The following is a 9746-nucleotide window of genomic DNA, read 5'->3' on the forward strand; positions in this document are numbered from 1 at the left end:
TGTGGGTCACCTCCGGGGCTGGGGATCGAACTCATGCTGAAGTGGCTTTAGCTTCTTAGTGCTGTGCTTTAACCCACTGTGCCACCAGGGAGGGCTTAATACTTTAAATATTTTTAATATTAAGGAACATGTTTGTGTCTCAGAATCATCTGATTGTTGGTCCAGAATGACACAACACCAAAAATTTCCTGGACAATTGGGATAATACATACTATCAGTTCTAATAATAGGGAATGACACTGTGGAGGTAGTAAAGACCTGAGAATCAGAAAATTTGAAAATTAAAGGTTCAGCACGTATGTTTATCCATTATCCCTGTACTAGGCCAACTCCTCAGCCAGAATGTCTCATCTGGTCTTGTGCCAGCCTCATTCTGGGCTATGGGTAAGCATTAGTTGTAGTGCTGAGTGAGAACTAGAGTTGAGATAAGGCCATAGGCCAGGAGTTGTTCCCTTTGCATTTTTAGTATTGAGTCCTGGGGCAATTACTTTTTAAATTTTATTTATTTATTTATTCATACAGAACTGGGGCCAGAGATGTGGAGGGTGAGAGGGTTCACCAGAGACAGAGTAGGGAGCAGAACAGGCAGATCGACGAAGTACACTGCTGAGGGGAGCAGCGGGCGGGTCAGGAGAGGTCTGCTGCGCCATGTGGTCACCTTCGGGGCAGGTGGGGATTGCACTCATGCAGAAGTGGCTTAAGCTTCTTAGTGCTGTGCTTTAAGCTGCTGCACCACCAGGGAGGGCCTACTTTTTTTTTTTTAATTAAGATTCAGGTGACAAGTGAGATGCAGATTCTTTCAAGAAGTTTAGATTCTGGGCCCTTTAATGGAAGGTTAAAGCTAAGCACTAAGAGCTAAAGCTACTGTAGCATGAGTTCCATCCCCGGCCTTGGAGGTGACCCACATGGCACAGCAGACCTCTCCTGACCACCCACTGCTCCCCTCAGCAGTGTACTTCATGAATCAGGCTGTTCTGCTCCCTACTCTGTCTCTGCTGAATCCTCTCACTGACCCTGCGCCTCTGGCCTGTACCCTAGTTCAGTATGCATATATATAAATCTAAAAAAAAAAAAGTTTAGAATCCTCTTGCAAAGCCCTTTATAACTTAACCTGTTTGACATACTCTAACCTGCTACTGTGGGTTTTCAGAAGCCCAAGTTATTCTTCCATATGCCTTTAAAGTCATTTAGTGTTGCCCTATACTTTTTTATTTTCAGTGCCTCTCCAGTTTTGCTCGCTGGGCATTTATGTTCAAAGCTTCTGCTTTATGCACAGTTCCATTCACTTGACAGCATTGTATTTGTCCTACTCCAGTGGGTAATATATTTCAAAAGGTCCAGTACAGAAGAGGACATGTTAAGAATGCTTGATTCATACTGTGCAAAGGAAATGTCCTTACTGCTGTTTTTTCAGTATTAGAATTATACTTGGTACTTGAACAGCAGGGATATTAGGGGTCTGAGTGGGGGTTTATTAGTAGAGGCACATGGAAAAGAATTTCCCAACGATAGAGGAATTACCTCACCAACACATCAGCTAAACTTCCACAAGTGTAGCAGTTATGTAGGATGATACGTGTGATTTTCTTGAAAAGGATATAAAGGTAAAAATACTTATGAGGCTGCTGACACCACCCAGTTTTACGATGGAGCTTACTAAAAATTCAAGCTGCCTGAGATGTTTGCAGGTGAAAACAATCAGGTCCAGAAAAATTGTTTAATTTCTATGTCAACATTAAAATGATGCAGATGACCTGAATTTGTAACTTTGGTAGCTGTGATCATGCAGTTATGACATCATGGGAAGTCAATGCATATTAGTCACTTCTAGCAATAGCACAAACACGCTACTGCCACATAATAGAACTCGACTTTAGGGAAAATTGCCAGCTGTAGAAAAAATATTGGAAAAATGTCACCTCTTGGATGAGAGAAATCACTTCAAAGTTAAATACCAGCAGGGTAAGATGATGCCTCCCAGGGGCCAAATAAGTACCCTGAGAAACATAGTAGTGTCTGTTAACCTACAACAGATTGTGGGAATATATTCTAGTAAGTAATTGGAGATAATTGGTAAAATATAGCTATAAGGATGTTTATCAAAATATTTTAAGTTAACAAAAATCAGAAACAACATATAATCAATAATAGACAACTGATTATGGTTTGACTACTAAAAATGGAGTTTCCATATGATCCAGCAATCCCACTCCTAGATATCTACTCAAAGGACACAAAACATTAATTCAGAAGGTCACCTGCACCTCTCTATTTATTGTAGCATTATTTACTTGGTAAGCTATGGAAACAACCTAGATTCCCCAGAATAGAAGAATGAATCAAGACAATGTGGTACATATACACAATGGAATATTACTCAGCAATCAAAAAAGATAAACTCATGCCATTCGACGCAACATGGATGGAGCTGGAAGGGATCATACTCAGTGAAATAAGCCAGAAAGAAAAAGGAAAATACCTAATGTTTTCACTTTTAGGAGGAATGTAGAGGATTCAAATAAGGGATCAGGGAAAAAAAATAATTATAATAAAATAAAAATCACAACAGCTAACTATAAACTAGAGACATTCTGCAGGGACAAGTGGAAAATGGGATCAAAACACGGGCAGGAAGAGCACAAAGGGCTGTGGTGGTGGTGCACAGGCGAATTGGTGGTGGGAATTTCATGGGGACTATAATGGAGATGAAAAAGCATACATTGTGCAAAAATGAAGAATGATGTAAGAATTATATAAAATAATAAATAATAAATAAATAAATCCCTGGCAAGAGTAAAAAAAAAAATATGGCTTGAAAGTGATACAGCCATTAAAATGATTTTAGAGGCCCTCCCTGGTGGCACAGTGGGTTAAAGCACAGCACTGAGAGGCTGAGGCCACCTCAGCATGAGTTTGAATCCCACCTGCCCCGGAGGAGATCCACATGGCGCGGCAGACCTCTCCTGACTTGCCCGCTGCTTCCCTCAGCAGTGTACTTCATTGATCTGCCTGTTCTGCTTCCCACTCTATCTCTGGTGAATCCTCTCACCGCCCCACACCTCTGGCCTGTACCCCAGTTCTGTATGCATAAATAAATAAATAAATCTTTTAAAAAATGACTTTAGAAATTTGAACACAAAAGAGTATTCATATAGTATATAATATTTATCAATAATTGCATTATATGAATATACAAATATACTTTAAAAAGTCATTTTAAAAATCACAAGTGTGATTCTTTTACGAAAGGCTTGAAATCTGGAGAGGATGTAATCATACGTGAAAAGCAGTTCTTGTTGGGTGGCAGCTGTTTCCTCTCCTTTGGCTTAGTTGCATAGTGCCTCAAATAGCCACAGTGAACAGGTATTAGTTACTTTGCAGTAAAGAAAATATATCAAATACGGGGCACCTTTATTTATTTAGTGATTTTTATGAACAGGTACTTTTATGGTCATCAAGTCTCCATGTTGCGTTCTATTGGCACTGTGCCTTGGGGCACAGCTATTGAAGTTGTGAGTAGACCTGGGTCAATAATGAGTCTCCCTCCCATGGGTCCAGGAGGGTTGATACTTTGAACTTTGGCTCTATCTCAGGTTTGTGGGGTTTTCCTGGGCACTGTGGCAAAGCAGAGCTACCAAAAGGAACAACAGTTCCTTTTGCAGATACTCACCCGTTCCTGAATACAGGTCTTCATACTGATACTCATATTCTTTCAGACCCTCCTCTTCCTCCTCCTCCTCGTACAGATGTTTACGTTCCTTCAGAGAGTCTTCCTCATACAGGTATACATACTCCTCCAGAAACTTGTCCTCTTCAGAAAGCTGTGTTTCTTCCTCACTTGCCTCATTCAGCTTTACCTTAGTATCCTCTTCCTCTGAAGGTGAAGTCTGTGTGGAATGTTCGGAAGTTGTGAGAGAGCGAGGTGATGGTGTTTCTGGAGACTGATTATTTTCAGCAGACATGTTGGAGAAGCATTAAGCAGAAGAAATCCTTCAACTGCAGGCAAAGTCACTTTATCATCCTGCTTACCAAGAAAGAAACAAAACCCTGTTAGTCAGTACTTGTCTACTGCATATCGACTTAAATGCATTTTGTTCACTCATTTCATGTGGTGGGCTTTGGGTGGTCCTTTGAATACGAGTTCAGTATTTGGTGGCCCATAAAGGGCAAGCATTGAGGGAACAGAGGTTTTAACCTCAAGTTGCTGCCTGGATAGTCCATGCCTGAAGGCAACACCTTTGAAATTACTGCACAATATGAAGTAAAGCCAGGGAGTTGTAAAGGATCCATCTTGTTCAGTGACCTTTGTTAGGAAAAACCTATATATTCGTCAAGATAGACTTATTGCCACAGTAAGCAAGACCAGACTAGAAGCTTGATATTTGGGGAAAACATTCAAGCAAATTGATTTTGATTTCACCTGCCCAAAGCAGCAAATCCATCCTTTCAAAAGAGGGCTGGGCTGTGCTTACTGGGATGTCCTGTTGAAATCACAGAAAAATAAAAAGTAACTGGCAACCCAACACACAGTCTAAGGCAGGCATCCTGGTTTTGTCTTGTGATTCAGATCCTGACTCATTTTGACTGTGATTTCTGACAGATTGTAGGTGAATTTTGTGGTCAGGTCAGGAAACCTTACCTTTACAATAGCTGATTATAACCTTAGCTCATTCATTGGTGTACTAACTTCACAAAGTAGCTGCCACAGTTGAAGCAGGCAGACACACCCATCGTATTCAGCTTAAATAATTTTTAAAAAATTAAAAAAAAAGATTTATTTATTTGTTCACACAGAACTGGGATACAAGCCAGAGGTGCAGGGGCGGTGAGAAGCTTCACCAGAGGCAGAGTGGGGAGTAGAACAGGCAGACTGATGAAGTATACTGCTGAGGGGAGCAGCAGGTGGGTCAGGAGAGGTCTGCTGTGCCATGTGGGTCACTTCTGGGGCAGGGGATCGAATTTTCACCAAAGCAACTGCCGCCAGCTTACAGTGCTGCATCCTAACCCATTGCGCCACCAGGGAGGGCCCCCAGCTTAAATAATTTTTAAAAATAAATAAATTTCTAAACAAAAATAAAAATGGGAATGAATACTTAGAATTGGTAGAATTCACACAAAAAGTCAAGGGTGGGCTGTTCCTGGTGGAGCAGCAGTGCAGCACTGTGAAGCTATCCATAGCCACTGCAGCATGAGTTCAATCCCTGGCCACGGAGGTGACCCACACGGTGCAGCAGACCTCTCTGTCTGGCCCACTGCTCCCCTCAGCAGTGTGTTTCAGTAGAGTCACCTGTTCTGTTCCATACTCTATCTCTGGTGAATGCTTTCATCCCACTGTGTCTCTGGCCTGTACCCCAGTTCTTGTATGCATAAATAAATCTTTTTTTTTAAAGATTTATTTATTTCTGCATACAAAACTGGGGTACAGGCCAGAGGTTCAGGGGCGGTGAGAGGCTTCACCAGAGACAGAGTGGGGAGCAGAACAGGCAGATCTACGAAGTACACTGCTGAGGGGAGCAGCGGGCGGGTCAGGAGAGGTCTGCCTCGCCATGTGGTTTCCTCCGGAGCAGGCGGGAATCGAACTCATGCGGAAGCAGCTTTAGATTCTCAGTGCTGTGCTTTAACCTGCTGCGCCACCAGGGAGGGCCTAAATAAATAAATATTAAAAAAAAAACAACAAGTTTTCTGTCTTTTCTGGGAAATAGGAGTCTGCAGTCCTGGGCTGGTATCCCCATGGAAACAGTGGTGCTGAGTGGAGGCTGCCCCCTTTGGGTGGGGGCTGCCCTTTCCATTTCTGCCTCTGTCCCCACTAGTACCTGTTACAGTTCTCAGGCAAGTTAGTTACCATGTGTCCTGTTGTTTTTCTTATAATAGAACCATAGTTCTCTCTCTCTAAAGAACAAAGAATATGTCTTCATCAACAGGTACAAAAACGGGCCTCCCTGGTGGCCCACGGGTTAAATTTCAGCATATTACCACTGTGGCCCGAGTTCAGTCCCAGGGACCTAACCCAGATAATGTGCAGTGGACCTCTCCTCTCTGTCCTGCTGCTCCCCCCAGCAGTGAATTTTAGTAAAATCTGCCTTCTGTGCACCCCACTCTGTCTCTGGTGAATCTTCTCCCTTTTCCACCTCTCTTAACCCTCCCATTCCCACAGTTCTGGCCTACACTGCAGTTCTTCCTCAGCTGGTGGCTGCAGGTGCTGTGTTTGCATAGTTCATCCCTGAAGGGCCACACTGGACATGGTGTCTGGCATGCAGTGAACACTCAGTCATGCCTGTTGAATGAACGAATGAAGGAAAACTTCACAGTCCCACGTGTTTTGGGACACGTATATATTGACTATATACATATGCCTCTTTAGTGAAAACAGTTAAAGCTTGCAGCGGAGGCTCAGTCTTACAGATTTGTATCTACATAAATTCTTCCACATGTGCTCTCAGAAGCTGCCTGATCTCCCTATCATGAGAGTGTTTCTCAGATTCCATGTATCCTTCTAAGGGGTTAAAGCCAGGATCCTTGAGTCATTCTTAGTTGAAACAAATGAAGCAGACCCAAGTAACCAAGACAAACAGAACACTCCCTCTGTAAATGGCTGCCTCGATTAGACTGAAAAGAACAACAACCGCCTTTGCTTTCCAGATAAGTGACCTCAGAATCCTCCAGTTCTGGTAGCACTTTTAGGTAAAAATGCTGGCAGGGTATCTGCCTGGGCTCCTGTGATTGGAGGCTGGCACTGCTCTGAGGTATTCTTTGCCCTTCTCACTGGGCCATGGCCCACCTGACATGCAGAAAGGCTTCGTGACTCAGAACCCAGATGCCTGCACAGAGATGTGCAGTGGGTGAACAGTAGGGTGCTTGGAGCAGGAAGACAGGCTGTCCCAGAGGAGGAACAGGTTTGCTTTGTTCAACTAACGTGGCTGTAGGTGGTGGCCTGGATCAAAGAGGGGTTGAGGAGGCATCCCACCCTGGTGTATGCCAGCTTTGCCAGCATAGGTATTCTTTCCTCATGCTTCCTCTGGTCCCTCTTGTGCCCTCCTGATCACTACAACAGGAGAATATCCAGGGAAGTAGCCCAAGGACCTCATTTGACTCCTAGTCTTTCAGCACCAAACATCAGTTCTTTGTCTCCACAGTCCTCTGTCAATACATTCTCACAAGGGAGGGCTCTGACATCATTCTGTCCAGGAGGGAAGATGGTGGCACTGTTCCAGATCACAAGTGCCCTGTGGTCCCAGCTCAGGGGACCCTGAAGGGGTCTGGTGTCTAGCCCTTGATTCCCTGCCTCAAGCAGAGCTCCCTTGCCTGACTTTCCTTCACCAAAATGCCCTGCTTATGAGGGCCTCTTTCTGGTCCAGCCCTGCCAATTCTCCAAAGTGCCAGAAGGGGGCGCAGCTGTATCGCTTGGACCCGTGCCCAGCAATAACTGAACAAATTAATGGGACATCACCGTTTTGCATAATCAGCCAAGGAGGAATCTGTTGACATTGGAAAGGGAGAATTGAAATAGGAATGAGAAATCAATTTCAGGAAGAGCAGAATGGCTTGGTAATTAAGATCTGGGGCTAGATTTCCTGGGGTTAAGTCATAGCTTGGCCACTTATGAACTGGATGATTTTGAGTGAGTTCCTTCGAAGGCATCATTGTCTCATCTGTTTCTTTCTCACCCTCCATCAAATCAGGCCAGCTCCTCATTCAGATCTCCCGCCTCTTGACGTTCCCACTCTGGTGCTGCCTTTCTTGCCACCAGGCTTCTTGCCCAGATTCCTGCAGTCACATCCCAGCAGGTCTCTTTTTCACTTGGTAGCAGGCTTTAAAAGAAACAGAGCAACTCACATTACATACCTCCTCTAAAGGCCAAATTCATTTCAGGGCCTGCAGATCTTTTTCATTTGGCCACCCCCCTCCCCCCCAGCTCCCCATTCCTACCTACTGCTTCCTCCCTCCCTGGGCTCCTGCTTCCCTAGTCTCTGGGTTGTTCCCAGCATGCCTTGCACTGTACTGTCCCTTGTGAGCCCCGTTCAGTCTCAGGGTCCGCTCCCCATCCTGCATTTCCAACCTTGCTCACTGCCTGTCTTTTCTCATTTACAATCTTAATGGACTGACCTAGAAGAGCTGTAGTTTCCTTCCTGCCCCAGTTTCTAAAGACTGTCCCTTGTTCAAAACCCTTGGGGAAGCTGTATTGTGGAATTCAGATTTCTTTTCTGATTTAAACTGGCCCGAGGGTGAATCCATTACAGATATTTAACCACCCCAGAGGAGTCTGGGGCAGCATCCTATAGTAAAGCTGATTAGAATTTCATCAGCAAAGGGCCCTCCCTGGTGGCCCAATGGGTTAAGCGGGTTAAGTACAGCACTATGAAGCTAGCCGCAGCTGCTTTAGCAAGAACTCGATCCTGGGCCGGAAGGTGACCCACATGGCGTGGCAGACCTCTCCTGACCTGCCCGCTGTTCCCCTCAGCAGTATACTTCGTCAGTATGCCTGTTCTGCTCCCCACTCTGTCTTTGGTGAATTCTCTCACCGCCCTTGCCTCTCTGACCTGTGCCCCAGTTCTTGATGCACAAATAAATAAAATCTAAAATGCTAAAAGTTCCTGCAACAAACATGTGAATTTTCACAGTACGTAGGATAAAGAGAATCATTCAGTAGCCTCATATTAGTTCAGGTTGGATTTTGCTTCCAGCTGAATTTTAGCAGGTCAGGTTTTTGTACCCAAATGAGTCTCTCATAAATTTATCAAAATTTTCAGCCTTCAGAACTTTTTAGATTAGAAAATTTGTGGATAAAGAGTTTTCAGCCTGTACTTACCTTGTTTTGGATGCTCTGCTGCTGGTTTGTCACATCTACCATTTATCTGATGCAGGACAGACCTGGGGTACAGGCCAGAGGTGCAGGGGCAGTGAGAGGATTCACCAGAGACAGAGTGGGGAGCAGAATAGGCCGACTGATGAAGTACACTGCTGAGGGGAGCAGCGGGCAGGTCAAGAGAGGTCTGCCACGCCATATGGATCATCTCTGGGGTGGGGATCGAACTCATGCTGAAGTGGCTTTGGCTTCTTAGTGCTGTGCTTTAACCCGCTGCGCCACTAAGGACGGCCTGATGCAGGGCTTTTAAGGGGAAATATAACATATCTAAAGTGCAGTTTCTTTAGGAAAAATCAGATCTACTTGATGGAGATCCATTCTGACATTGCTGTTTTCAGGCTAATAGTGTGGCTAACAGGGACAATAAAAATTATTTACAATCGTGGCTGTGCTGCCTTTAAGACCTGGAACAAAGCAGTAGCATTTTTACCCAGTTAGGGTCTTGGCTTGGTACTTACAATGTCAGGGACTGAACTGTGTCCAAGCCAAGAGATTTTCAACAATAACAGCTGAAAGAAAAACAGTAACAGTTAGGTCTCTAACCAGAGAATACCTCCTACCCTAAGAATAAGGATACATTTTTATACTAATATTGAATAATTAATTTTTAAAAAGATTTATTTATTTATGCATACAAGAGCTGGGGTGAGGCAGGAGTAAGGGGATTCACCAGAGACAGAATAGGGAGCAGAATAGGCAGACTGTTGAGGGGAGCGGTAGGAAAGAGAAGGAAGGCCTGCTATGCCATGTGAGTTAGCTCCGTCTCTAACTAATGAGATAGAACTTGTGTTGCAGAGGGCTGCTGATAACATCATAGTGCTGAGACTTAACCCCTTGTGTCACCAGGGAGGCCCCTGAATAGATGAATTTTTGTTTTACATGT

The 9746-nt window shown here is 44.3% G+C and overlaps 1 protein-coding gene across 1 annotated transcript in view; it reads right to left on the reverse strand.

Moving 5' to 3' along the window:
* ERICH6B (glutamate-rich 6B) overlaps positions 1-3962 on the reverse strand; it is a 32744-nt gene extending 28782 nt beyond the window's left edge. Inside the window, exon 1 of the mRNA XM_004680316.1 lies at positions 3671-3962. Coding sequence (XP_004680373.1) covers positions 3671-3962 — 292 coding nt within the window. The remainder of the gene's footprint in view (positions 1-3670) is intronic.
* Between the last annotated feature and the right edge of the window lie 5784 nt (positions 3963-9746).

The sequence above is a fragment of the Condylura cristata genome, unplaced genomic scaffold (assembly GCF_000260355.1).
Source record: "Condylura cristata isolate star-nosed mole 26May11 unplaced genomic scaffold, ConCri1.0 scaffold00010, whole genome shotgun sequence".
Taxonomy (NCBI): domain Eukaryota; kingdom Metazoa; phylum Chordata; class Mammalia; order Eulipotyphla; family Talpidae; genus Condylura; species Condylura cristata.